This window comes from Manis pentadactyla, chromosome 18 (assembly GCF_030020395.1).
Source record: "Manis pentadactyla isolate mManPen7 chromosome 18, mManPen7.hap1, whole genome shotgun sequence".
In the NCBI taxonomy this organism is placed as follows: Eukaryota; Metazoa; Chordata; class Mammalia; order Pholidota; family Manidae; genus Manis; species Manis pentadactyla.
The window spans coordinates 14468397-14481743 of record NC_080036.1 but is presented as its reverse complement, the minus strand read 5'-3'; the positions used below and the strand labels follow the sequence as shown (position 1 = coordinate 14481743).

Below are 13347 nucleotides of genomic sequence, written 5' to 3'. Positions count from 1 at the left end.
TCACTGCTCCAAGGGTGGCTGGCACCCTCGGGGGCTGGGTCAGGGGTCCTGCACACACATCCCGACTCCAGAGTGCTGTCCCCACACTTTTCTCCCATCACCAGACAACCTCAGAGCTCCCTTCCATGAGGTTCCTCACCCCGCTGCAGCAGATTTTCAAGGTGAGTGGCCCCCAGGTTACCCCCATTCCACAGCTGAGGAAATGGGGGGGATCACAAGGCACTGGGTGGCAGAGCTGGCTGGAAGCAGCCCAGTTCTGGGGCGCTCTTGCTCAACTGCACCCCTCCATCGTCCAGGCTCCTGTCTCAGTAGATGCCCTGGGACAATCAGCAGTCCACCAGGGAAACAGAAAGATGAACTGGACCTCGCAAACCATATGCAAAAATAAAATCTCCAGGGTAATGAAGCCTTTTCTTTTCTAAGACAGCATAAAACATTAGTAATAGAAAATAGGTAAGAATAAACCTACAACCTCGGGTTGAATAGACTTTACAAACATGATAGAAACCATAAAGGAAAAGCTCGATCAATTTTGACAGCAAAGTAACTTGTGAATGGCAGAGGCGTTGTTAACGGGGACGAGGCAAAGCGCAGCCTGGGAATACTTGCAACGCAGAGGAAAAGTGTCACTCTCACATTTTCTACAGTTCCATCTAACAAATGCTTTTCTTACAAACCTACAAGAAAAATAGAAAACACTGCAAGAGAAAAAAATGGACTGATAACTAACCTTCAAGTGGTCAATACACATGTGAAAGGTGCTCAAACTCAACATTGTGTGTGTATTGTTTACCTACAAGGGTGATAAAGACCATCAGGAGTGACAGTACCTGGGGGATGCCATAAACATCCTTGGTGGTATGTAAACTATAATAAAAACTTCCCAGAAAGCAATGTGGCCAATATATCAGCATCTAAAATACACATTCCCTTAGACTCAGGGATCTCACTCATAGTTCATTCTAAGGGAGTAATCGGCAAGTACGCAAAGCCAAACGGACAAATGTAGAAAAGAAACAACACTTTCCTGTGTCATTAGAAAACTTCAAGCCCAGAAATTTAATTATTAACTCTATCAAAATTACCAGAATTTGGATAATATTCATTCCTGCTGATTCCACTTGATCCTAATTTTCTCCCTCCCTCCTTGTCTCCCTCTCTCTCTTTATAGCTTTATTAAAATATAATTGATATACAAAAAGGCCATACATATTTAATGTATACAATGTGATGAGACTGGACATACACATACACTCTTGATGCCAATTTTCTTAGTGTCCGTAATCATCCAATGGCTAATTCCTTGGGGATCGAAAGTCACACAGAGAAATGTAACTTAGCTCTGAATATATATAATAGGGATTGATAAAATTAACATAATATTACAGGAGAAGCTCATGGCCCAAGACTGGTAACTCCCCTTTTTGTGCACCCTCACTCTGGCTTCGGTCATGAGGCTGTTTTTAGTAGTGATAATCCTAGTGGCATTTCAGATTTTCGCCTAACAGATCACAAGCATTTTTATTAATGTATAATAATGTATTTAGCATCTATAATGTTATCATTGACTCTTATTAATGGACTTCATTGTCCCTATAAGTTTTTACTGTTATGAAAAACATACAATTATGCCTACAGTTTGTTCTACTTTGTTGTCCCTCCCCTTAGAACAGTTCTAAAAGTGCGATCACCACATCTAATGGCATAAAAAATGTCTACAGCTCTTTATCCAAAATGCTTTGCTAAAGGGGTTGGTTGATAGACAAGCTGCCCGTCAGCTTAGGTGTAGCAGCTTCCCTGTGGTCTTGCCAGCATCTGTATCCTTATTATAATTTTGTTATTTTAATAGATGGAAAACAATACCAGAATCTAACTCTCCCCCACACAAAAGAATTCTAGAGCTAGGGGGTCCAGCTAAGTTTCAGGGTACAAGATCGATACACAAGAATGAATCGCATCTTTTCCAGAATCAGTCACATATGTGAACAGTGAATATAGAGAAATCAAAAGTGAAGACATAATACATTCACAGTTGCTCCAAAGAAAATGGAACACGTAAGTGTACGCTGAACAAAACAGGCCCAGGACCTGTACGCTGAAAGGGACAAAATGCTGATGAAAGAAATCAAAGGTCCAAATCAGTGGAGAGATGTGTGGTGTTCATGCACTGGAAGGCTCAGCTGCAGAAAAATGGCAATTCTATACAAATGACTCTGCAGGTTTAATGCAACTCCTATCAGCATCCCAGCAAGGTTTTTCTGCAGATAGAGACAAATGGATTCTAAAATTGATGTGGAAAGCCACAGGCCCTAGAGTACCTAGAACAATCGTGACAAAAGAATGAAGTGGGAGGCATCACTTGCCTGATATTACGGCTTACTACAGAGGGACAGTAATCAAGACTGGTTGTTGATGGGGGACTGACATCCAATCAGCAGAACACAATAGAGGGTCCAGAACAGACCCATGCAGTTATGCACGACTAATTTTTGACAGAGGTGTAAACCTAACAAATGATCTGCAACAATTAGATGTCTTGTAGTCCAGAAAATGACCTTGACTTCAACCTCACTTTACACAGAAATAACCTGGTGGCACATGTCTTTTCTCAAGTTAAACCTGCTTGGCCTGCTGTCCCACGAGCCAGTCAGTACTTCTCCATGTGCTCCTGCCACCCTCTCAGCTGGGCCCTCTGCCAGCAGTCTCTGGGTGTTGGAAGCACCCCTGAGTCTCAAGCCCAGTTAACTGCCCAGGTCCTGAGCAGCGAGGAAGGCCTAGCCCTGCTGAAATCCTGACTCCTCTGTCCATGTTCACCTGCCCTGGGCTCTAGTAGCTGCCAGATGCTCAGCCTTTCTAACCACGCTTTCCTCAAGGGCTTGTGATTTGCAGGAGCCACATGGCTAGAACGGGGTGAGGGCTAGCCCCCTCAGCCCAAACTCTAGAATGCACCGGGCCAGTGTGGTCCCTTCTGATGGGCTGAGACACACTGTACCCTGGAGTGCCACCTCTTAGACACAGCTTTTGATGGCCCTTTGGAGCCAAGGGAAGGATAAGGTGACTTCCAAATGTCACAGCTGCAGAGACCCAGGGCTCCTACAACCCAGAAGGGGCCTTACAGAAGGAAGGCCCCTTCTTAATTCTCCTAGACATTAACTATGAGTTTGGGGCAGAGGCAGAGAGCCCTGGCACTATCACTGTGTGCTTTCTGGGACCCTTATTCATCTCATGAGTTTGTTGGCTTTGGTCCCTTACTAAACCTGCCACAATGAGCCCTCTTGGGGACTTTAAGAAGATGGCTCTCCAGAAATGCCTGCCCACTTGCTACCCCTGCTGCAAAGCTGGTCTGCTTTCCTGGCACCTAGGACCCCCTCCTGCACCCCAGCTCTGCATTATAGCTCCCATGTCACATCTAAGATTTGACTTCTCACATTTTTCCTTCAGTGTCCTCCAGGACACAGCTTCCAGTGGCTCTCCTCCAGCCTTGCCCTCTGAAGCCCGGATCCCTCCCAGCCCAGCCCGGCCTCCTCCTGAGGGAGGAGCCCGGTGGACATGAGCCTGCTGTGACTTTGCTCCGGAGAGGGTCCCTCCCAGATGGAGTCACACTTTCCACTCTTCAAGTGAGAAAGGGCGCTGAGAAAGCAGCAGGTCTCCCAAGTATGCTGACTTACTGGGAGCTGAGGAGGATGGGAAGGCGGAGACGTAACACGGCGCTTAACCGGAAAGGCTGCAGCAAATTGCACCACCTTAAACAGTAAGAGATGGAGGGCGGGGACTTGCAGGAAGGGAAGAGACAGTCTTCAGAAAATATACTTACTCTTTCAAATACTGAAAGGGGTAAGATTACCTTGCGTGCTGAAGCCAGCAGTGGCATCTGGGTCCCCGGAGCTGGACTCGGTCACCTGCTGATCTACAACTGTGAGCTACAGCAAGAAAGAGAAGCCATCGAGTGGGTCATCAGTGGGCCTCGGGGGCATCTGCCGTCTGGAGGGGACATCCCCGTAGCCTCCAGAAATACAGGCTGATTCCTGAGCTCATCTTCAGTAAGAAGTACTTACACCCCTGCCATGTTCCTCTGAGTTTGGAGGGTGGGGGTGTGAGGATGAAGATGCCATGGCCAAGGCCATAGTCCGTTTCTCTGACTTTTCACAAAAGTGCCACACACTGCCCAAGACCCCACCAGCACCAGGCGCCACGCTGAGCCACTCACCTTCCAAGTGCGTGCACTGTTTGGGACTGACAAAGGCCACAGGACCCTCCTGTCACCATAGGAGGTAGTACAGCCCCTGGCCTCACGTCTGACCCTTTCCCCCCAGCCCCTCTTCCCCCTTCCTGCTTCCACCCCACAGGAGACAGTCAAGAGAACTGTAATGCTTCTAATGTTCGAGCACAGTTTGAACACAGGGAAGACATCCAATAAACAGGCTTGGCCTCCATGACCTCCCAGACTCCCCAGAGCTTGCATTTACTCTCTCCTCCCTTTTGCGTTTTGCAGACAGGGTCAAGAGGCTGCTCCAAAGGCCGCCCTCCCTGCCTTAAACAGTAAGAGAGGGAGGCAGGGGACTCGCAGAAAGGCAAGAGCTCAGGCGCAGGTCCAGGTGCACGCAGGGCACGCGCCAGGTAGAACGTGGAGCCGCGTAGCTGTTAGACGCCATCCCTTCCACCGGAGTGGTTGGTTGTGGAGCTGCTGGCAGTTCAATAGGCCTCTGGCAACGAGGGGGACAGACCAGGCCCCTGCCAGGCAGGCATGTGGCACATCTGCTCTCTGCGAGCCCAGCCGTTCATCACGACTTCAGGCACAAAGGCTCCAAAATGTGCCCGAATGTGGTGGGCACTGTGTACATGTCCCCTGTGCTATCTCAGAGAATGGTTTCTGAATCCTCCTGCTGTTTCAGAATCACTTTGGGGACACACTTAAAAGTAATGAGCTCTGGGGGAGGCCTGGGAAGGTGAGCGGGCCCCCGTGGCTTGGTCCTATTGCAGCCCAGGTAATTACATTTCTGCCTCCCGCGTCTCCAGCCGCCACTTCAATCAGAGAGCTGGGTCTTCATCTCTCCTCTTTGAATCAGGCTGGCGTGGCAGCAGGTGCTGGACCGCGGCCCTCCCACCAGCGCCAGCGGGGGCCTCAGGGGGCTCGGAGGCGGAGGCCCTGCCAGCGGGGGCGCCCAGAGCTGCCCTGATGTTTGCTGTGATCCCACTTCTACAGAACACTGTACACATTATCTTCCTTCCTCAGCATTCTGGCTCTGCTGGGGAGGGAACTGGGTGCAGGAGAATCCACACTGCCATCCGCACACATCTTCTTTTTACTGTTGTCAATATGCCAATAACCAGTGTGGGAGATCTCTGTCAAGAATCTTAGGCTAAATGACAAGAAAGATCAACGCCCTAAAGGTCTGTTTCTTTCTGCAGCTCCTCCTGTATCTGACCTTCTATTGACCCTTAAAAAAATTTTTTTTTCTTTTGTAGGGGTGGGTGGCAACTTTGAGCCCTGCTACCTGCAAAAAAAGCTTCGGGCAATAAAGAAATATAAATAAAACAAGAGGAATAAAATACACAGTGGGACAAGGTCGGAAAGAAATTGGATTCATTTCCTGTTTGGCAGAAGCATCACTGGCTTCTCTCTGGCTCCCGGTCAGACTTGGTGTGGAGAGCAGACAGCTCCTGGGATTGCATTCTTCACCTCTTGCAAACAGGATGTCAAGGGTTTAATTTGAATCTGGTCCTCCCTGATGTCCAAAGGCGCCCTGCCACACCCTTCCACCCTGCAGTGGGGGAAATAGCTGTTCAGTTCACGCAGCGTTTTTGATTAAATGAAAAGGCAGTGGAAAAGAGTGGAGAAGAAATGTACCTGTGACATAGAATTTAAGTTGAAATTTGATTTTAGAAATAAAGGTTCATAACAGAGCTCCTGGAGGGACGCTGGTAGGAGAGGCTGCCTGTGCGACTTCACGGGGGACACTCAAAGGCCTGCATTTATTTATCCTCAGGTACGCTATTTTGAGCAGCTATCAGAATTAAAAAGGCAATTGGCATTTAGGCAAATAAGCCAGATTCCCCTCATCTCCTTTTCTTTTAGGAAGTGCTGTGGCTAAGTGTGGGCATAGAAATCTTGCCCTATTTCTGTAATGAGTTGCCTGTTCCTGGGTTAGGTGAATCAGCTAGTACCAGATTTATAAAGAGCTGTTCTTTGGGGGCAGTTATCAACAGTCATGGAAAATGAGAATTAAGATTTTAGGGCAGTGTCCCAAGGCAATTTTGAAGATACTTCGCTTACAGGGATTAAGATGTAAAGGTCATTTTGAAAATGCAAATGACAACTCATAGGCCTTGGGAGTGGCATGCCCATTGCCTTTCTCACAATTTCAAGCCTCAGGTCTCAGGCTTCCCTCCTGCCTGTGATACTTACTAATCACCACCAAACGGAAAACCCTAAAGCACCACTGGATCACGTCAACCCCAATGCTAAACTCTGCAAAGGCACCTCTACAGTTTGACCTCCAAGGTCATAAAATCTGTACCCAAACGATTTTAGGGAACCCCCCTTCATGTACCCTCAGCTTTTACAACCAGGTGCCATGCTGTCCCAGTGCCTGGGCTGTGCCCTCCACCTTGTGACCTTCCTTCTTTGATCACCTGCTCCAATCCCACCCCAGTGCTCACATCTGATTCTTCCTCTGAAGCCCCAGAGAACTTTCTTTGTCCCTGCCCCATCACCACATCAGACTGTTAGTTCCACAAGGAAGGGGGTTCTGTTCAATTTATTGTCCTAGATCCCACGGAGTGTCACACAGTCTCACGTGGTTCCCTGGAACATAAGCTTGTCATCCACACAGGAATATTAAACTGGCTATGTCTCAATAACTTTCCTGTATAGAAAAGAAATTCACTCGTTTAGATCTCACCCAAAAGGTGCAGTCTCGAGCTGTGGGAAAGAGAAGGACATGGCAACCTTAGCCGTAAGGGACACGCACATGGCCAGTCCGGGGAGTGGATGTGCTCCGTCAAGGGGTGCTTTTCTTTCTGGATTAAAAATATCTTCTGAATAAGCAGCCGCCTTCTGCCCCTATACAAACCAGTACAGAGCATGCTTTGCTTCTGACAGTCTGTCTTCCTGCTTTTACCCCAAAGAGCACTGATAGGCAATTTGTATGCCACTTGTCCTAGTAAGGGGAGGTAATTAACCTCCTCCTAGCCCAGGGAGAAGGCGCCATGCTGTAAAGGGGGGCAGCTCCTTGCTGTCTAGTCTGGCGGACAGGCTGCCCCAGGGGAGGGGGCAGCTGGTGGGCGCAGCCTTCCTCCACTGATGGGAATGGGTTTCATTGGCTTCCAGACTCTTGGCAGTGTCTGTGGAATTGGAAAGGCTGCTAGCCTGAGGGGTCCGAGAGATTCGGCTGGTGAGGAGCAGGCTTCCCCTTGGAGAAGGAGGGCTGTAGCAGCCCCTTAATCACCAGATGCTGCCCTTCCCTGGTGGGACAGGTCCAGACAAAGGCCACCTCAACCTTTCTGCCATGGATGTTGTATAGGCACTTGTAGGCTGACAGTTTCCAAGCTATCACAAGCTAACATGAGACAGGCCTTTGCCTGTAAGGGTTTTCTTACCAAAACTCTGTGAAAGAAATCCCCATCTAAAGAATTCCCAGAAGCTTGGGGGAAGGGTGTCATGTTGGTCCTGGAACCAGCATCATCCTCTGACCCATTCTATTCTTCAGAAAAAAGAACAATACAGTGGTAGAACCCTCACCAATTCTTTCCGGTGGGCAATGCAGTGCAGCATGCTACGCTGACTGGGTGATTGGGCACGAGCGGCTGTCCCACCCTGACCCAGAGGCCGGGATCCTTGAATGGACACCTTGTCACCCTCAGGAATGTCGCTGGGGGGTTCTCAGTGCTACAGTCAGGCAGCAGTGGGGTCTGAGGAGGGCAGCGTCCTAAGCCTGCCAGTGCACGTGGAATCACAGACCCTCGCACGCCTTCTCTCTTCTGGAAATGGAGTGATGGCTCACGTAAGGGAGGATGGGGAGGGGGCCAAATCAGTCCTCAGCACAGCACTACATCCTTGGTGGCAGCAAGCAGGGCTGCCGTGGGGAGGGGGCAGCAGATCTCTGTTGCAAAGAACATACTGCTGGGTCCCGTTGGGCACAAAGGCAGGGCGCCTTGCCTTCTCTCCCTGTCCCACAGCCACGTGGCCTGCAAAACGTGACCTCCCTTGTACCTACAACTGTCTCTAGAGGTTTGTAGAGGCTCGTGGAGGCTGAGTCCTGCCAGCTGCCGTGTAAACCATTTCTTTACCCATGGAGGTTCCCTAGGACCTGGACTCTGTCCGGGTGCAGGGCTGGGGGAAGGAAGACACTGCCTCCTGGCCCCCCCACCAGGTGGGCTCTCATGCTCAGAGGGGCACTGAGGACATTAGGAGGTCTGGGCCAGGTCTGAGTCCTGCACCACTTCCTGCTGGTGACTCGGCGGGGCACACCTGTCAGGAGAGCTCCCTGGCTGCTAAGAAGCCCAAAGGCATTCGGGTGTAGGTGTGCTTGGACCTGCAGGCTGGGCCCTTCAGGTGCTCCAGGTGTAGGTGTGCTTGGACCTGCAGGCTGGGCCCTTCCGGTGCTCCGGTCATGTTTTGCCCACTCTCCTCTGCCTGGAGCTCAGCACCCAGAATTGGCTGCAGCTCCCCCCCATTCTCGGCTTATTTTCTCACAGCCCACACAGGCCCTTGCTCTGCCTGAGTGCTGTCTCCCCCAAAACCCCCAATCCTGTGGCCTCCCTGCAGCCCGTCCTGCACTTGGGGGTCATACAACCTTTCAGTGGTCACATCTCTCTGCCCTGGCTGGTCTCTTAGAAATTCAGTAATGACAACGATGATAATGATGATGATACCAAAAAAAGAGCAGCTGACTCTTACTGAATCAGAACCTACTCCTCTCCCAGTCCTGTGCTGGGTCCATTATAAACATCCCACTCCGACCTGTGTGCTTGGTACTATATTGATCCTCATTTTACAGATAATGAAACTGAGGCTCCCCCAACACATCGTGAGTTTGTGCCTATTGCTGTCGGTCCCCTGGAGTTCTGGGAGTGCCCAGCATGCTAGCTCAGCGAGGGCCCGCCAGGCCTGGTGGCTCTGGCACATCGCTGGCCTGAGCTGCCAGGCTTCAGACATGACCAGGGATCCAGAAGTGCATTCTCACCTCCCCAGCAGACAGTGACAGTGGCAGGGAGCTGAAACAAGCCAGAGTCCCCTGGGTACTTGGTCCGAGGCCTGAGCTCTACCCTGGGGGGGCCTCTGCCCGTGGCTGAGAACCTGTGCCATGTCATCCCGCACTGTGTCCCAGATGCACTGCCCACTTTAAGCTCAGATGTGTCAGAGGAGCCAGCGGGGGAAAGCACACTGGGGTGGAGTCCCTGGCGTGCACTGGGATTTCTGCAGGCTCTGCTCTCTGAGCCTGTAGTCTCCCCACCGCAGGCTAAGACCAGCAGCCCACAGGTTGGCTGAAAGGCTTACAGACAGACAAACGTGGGCGGTGGGCCTTGGCGCAGGGAACTCACCTGGGGCCTGGGCCTCACCTGGCTGGCCGCGGTCGGGCCCACCACGGCCTCGTACGGCGGGGGGAGCTCGGCGGGGTAGAGCAGGCCAGGGCTGTTGATGGCAGCGTCATACAAAGTGCTGAAGGAGGAGGGAGCAAAGTCCAGACGAAGAGCCCTGGGGAGGCAAAACCATCGCTGTCGCTCCGGGGAAGGAGCCCTGACTGTCGCCATTTCTCTCCAAGCAATCAGAAAGTCACGTGTCAGGGTTTGCGCTCATTCAATACTCCCTGTGTTTGTGCAATAAAAGCCTAATTCACTAAGGCAGCCTTAACTTTTGCTTTTTTCAGGAACGATCATCAACATTTTCAATAAACTCTATGGCCCTGTCCATTAAAATTAAAATACTCGTACAGCTGACTAAATCTTCAATTAAATTTTACATGTTGTGTTAATGACCATAACTCGAGAGCAGTTTTGCTTTCTGTGAGGACATAACAGAGCTGCTCTCGTCTGGCCAGGTTTTCTCTGCTTTGCAATGATGCCAGTCAACAGGCTCTAGCTCTGAGCCACTTCATGGCTGCTCTCTGCTGGCTCAACAAACACGCTTTCATACGCTTGCTCTCCTTCGCTCAACACCTGCACTGGAAATGAGTGTGACCATTGCAACCTGCGCCTCTCAAACACTGCTTCCTATCTTCCTGGCCCCAGTACCAGCGACGGAGGCATCGATAAAAAGACCCACCTGTGGGCCTCGGCTGTGGGCGTACAGGTGTACTCGGGAGGGTAATAGGGTGGAGGTGGCAGAGGGGGCACGAACTCCTCAAAATCCAGGGTCTGGTGGAGAATGGTGCCATGAGGGGTCACACAGGCGGGGCTGGCAGAATGGGCCCTTTGCGGAAGGAACTGGAAAACAGATTCAGAGTTACTTGGGATTTCTTGTGTGGCTTGTGTCTAATTAAACTAATTACCCACAAGCTTTAATGATCCGTTTGGAACTTATGTAATTTAAACTGTCAAGCCGTGACGGCTAAACACACATTTTAAAACGATGGCTCCATGAGGACTGCCTCGCCTCCAAAGCCCCATTATGCTTTGTTTCCCACGCTGTTATGCAGAATGCGTCTTATCTGAGGAAAAACAGTCCGGGAAGTCTTGAATTCTGTCCTACTAAACTTGTCTCTTCTACTAAACTACTCAAAGCCAACGGTCAAAAGGGTGCCTAAGGTCCACGGTTTAAGGCAACACTTCTCAAAGTACGTTCAAGAGAAAACACCAGACCCTCAAAATGTTCGTCTCCATGCCCCTGCCCTCCCCGCCGCTCCTCCCAACTCCACCCCCTCCCCCACCAAATTCCTACAGCGAAATAAATTTGGGAATGCTACATATTGTCCTCTCTTCTTGGAGCCCTGTGATATACATTAATGTGTTAAAAGCTCTGGGAGAGCCTTTGCCAAAAATCCGCTGAACTGTTTTACCCATTCATGGACCATTTCTCAAATACTTCATTATGGGTTCCCTTGGATGCATAGTATCTTACTAATATTATTCAGTTCCAAGGAATTCATGAGCTTTGTCAAATACTGCCTGGGGAGAAAAGAATCCTTCATGAGCTCCAGAACATTCCATGGGGCAGGCTTAAAACTGCAATGCTTCCTGAGAAAACTGAAGTCAAGTCACTTAAACAAAATGAACACTGTGTCTACCTGGTTTTCCATTTCTTCTCATGGAAGCACTGATCAATAACTGCTTCTCTTTCCACCGTCCGGTCCCTGTTCCCAAGATGCTACCTGTGGTGTGGGCATGCCTGAGATACTGCTCCTGTTCCAATCAACACCCAGTGCAGGTGCCGACAGCTACAGAAAGACCATGCGCTATGTGAACTCTGTGTTCTGGGGCCTTCCACTGTGTGGGGGGTGAGGGGAGGGTGAGACAAGGACCCAGAGCCAACTGTATATGGCCAAGCAAGGGCAGGTCTATTAGGAAACGATGAACTCTCTGAGCATTGTGTGAGAACCTGGGGTCTACAAAAAAGATGACATTTGAATGGGCCTGAAAGATTGGTAGGATTTCAGTGGGTGGGCCTACAGGAAGGTGCTCCAGGCTCAGGCTAGCTAGTGAAATATGTGTTTAAGAAAAGCAAACTTAATTAAGGCTCTTGAAGTTAATTCTTGATTCTGGGAGCACTAGGGACCAAGCAATAGCGCTAGAGCAGGGAAGCAACCCTGTCAAAGCCTGGGGCAGGAAGCACCTTCTGGCAGCAGTGGGCACGATGGTCTGGACTTGACAAGAGGTTGGGATGGTATTTTTGTGCAAGAATGGGTGAGGTCACAATTCTGAATATGGTCAAATGCTATGTAATGAGTGTGCTCTTGACTAAGGCAGGAAGAATGGTGGCCATGTCTACACATGTAGCCCATCACGCTGAAATGCTGTGGATCTTCTTAACACACACAGCACGTTCCCTGCCTTTCTGGCTGGTCTGAGCCGAGGTTTTGTTTATTTAATTGTCTGAAGGGCAGGTGAATCAATGGCTCCGCGCAGGTTGGCCATGGAGCGCTGTTGTACTTGATGCTACAGCACAAAGCTGAGCAGCAGGGACAAAGCCAGATGCCCTTGAGGTCTAATAGGGCAATATTTTGAATTAGTCCCTATCAGAAATTAGAAAAATCAATAACATACTCAAGCATAAAATGCAACAGCTAAAATGCTTTCCTATTAAAGGTACAATTCCACCAGGAATGAGAACAAGAATCATTTCATGAGAGAGGTGAGAAGCTTGCAATGATCCTATTAGCAAGTTTAAAGGAGTAGATGCTGCCACACACCAGAGGCTTTTTAAAGGTAACTGACGGGCTCCCTTCTGCACTGAACTCCAGATTGCCTCTCCAATGGTGTGCTGGCCCCATCGCTGTGCAAGCATCTCAGACTCAGCTCATTTCAAACTGAGTTTTTTACCTTGGCTTCTCAGCCTCCCCAGTGGGAAGCCTACAAGGGATGCTTGATGTATTCCCCCCACCAGTCTCTAATGAGGCAGGGTCTGTCTCCAAGCTCAAGGTCACCAGCTCTGTACTCTGCTCTGAGATGGTAGGGCTGCACATCTGCAAAACCATTTTCCCAGACTCCCGTGCCCGCTGGCTTGCTGTTAGGTTCTGTCAACAGGGGGCACTAGAGGGAATCTGGAAGGAGAAGCAACTTCCTGTTATACTGCCCTTTCCCTTCTGTTCTCCCAGCCCTCCGCAGGTAACCTCAGCTGTTGCTCCTTCAGCCTCTGCACCTGGGTAACCAGTTCCCAGTATTAACTGTTGAAATCCCAAGGGCGAGATCTTTTCCTGCCTGGTCCCTGACCATCCAGGCCAGTCTGTGTCTAACCCACCTGTGCATTCCCTGGGCCAGGTCTGGTACTGAGGGCACAGCAAGGGTTCACACAGCAAGGGTTCAATAGTCGTTTGCTCAGTAGGTGACCCTCCTTGCTGAGACGCCCCCAAAAAGCTTGTGCTCCTCTCTTCCTCACTGGAGAATCTAACCTGTCTCTCTGCCTTGATCTCTCCCTCTTGAATTCACTCTTCTTTCTGCTAGCAGAGCTATGTGTAAGCCAGTCCAACAAAGGCACTCCCATTAAAAACTCTTCTAGGAGCGCTCTGCTCTCTGAATCCCATCTAGATTCCGGCTTCCTCACCCACGAACCAACTGGTGCCAAAATACTCCTCTCTGCTCTCCGAACCACCCCCAACCACCAAGCACAGTTTGTCCCCTTCCCAGATCCCTACCTCCCTCTTGCCAGGCAGCCTGCCAGTCATCCTTCAGGATGTAGCAGAAATGCCTACT

General features: G+C 50.2%; 1 protein-coding gene across 2 annotated transcripts in view; it reads right to left on the bottom strand.

The window, feature by feature from the left end:
- The window catches only part of ENTREP2 (endosomal transmembrane epsin interactor 2), a 459718-nt gene that overhangs the window by 5186 nt on the left and 441185 nt on the right, over positions 1-13347 (bottom strand). For both annotated transcript variants that reach the window (XM_036878703.2, XM_036878702.2), the window contains 3 exons: positions 10265-10425; positions 9562-9697; positions 3845-3920 (listed from right to left, as the gene is read on the bottom strand). In XM_036878703.2, coding sequence (XP_036734598.1) covers positions 3845-3920; positions 9562-9697; positions 10265-10425 — 373 coding nt within the window. The remainder of the gene's footprint in view (positions 1-3844; positions 3921-9561; positions 9698-10264; positions 10426-13347) is intronic.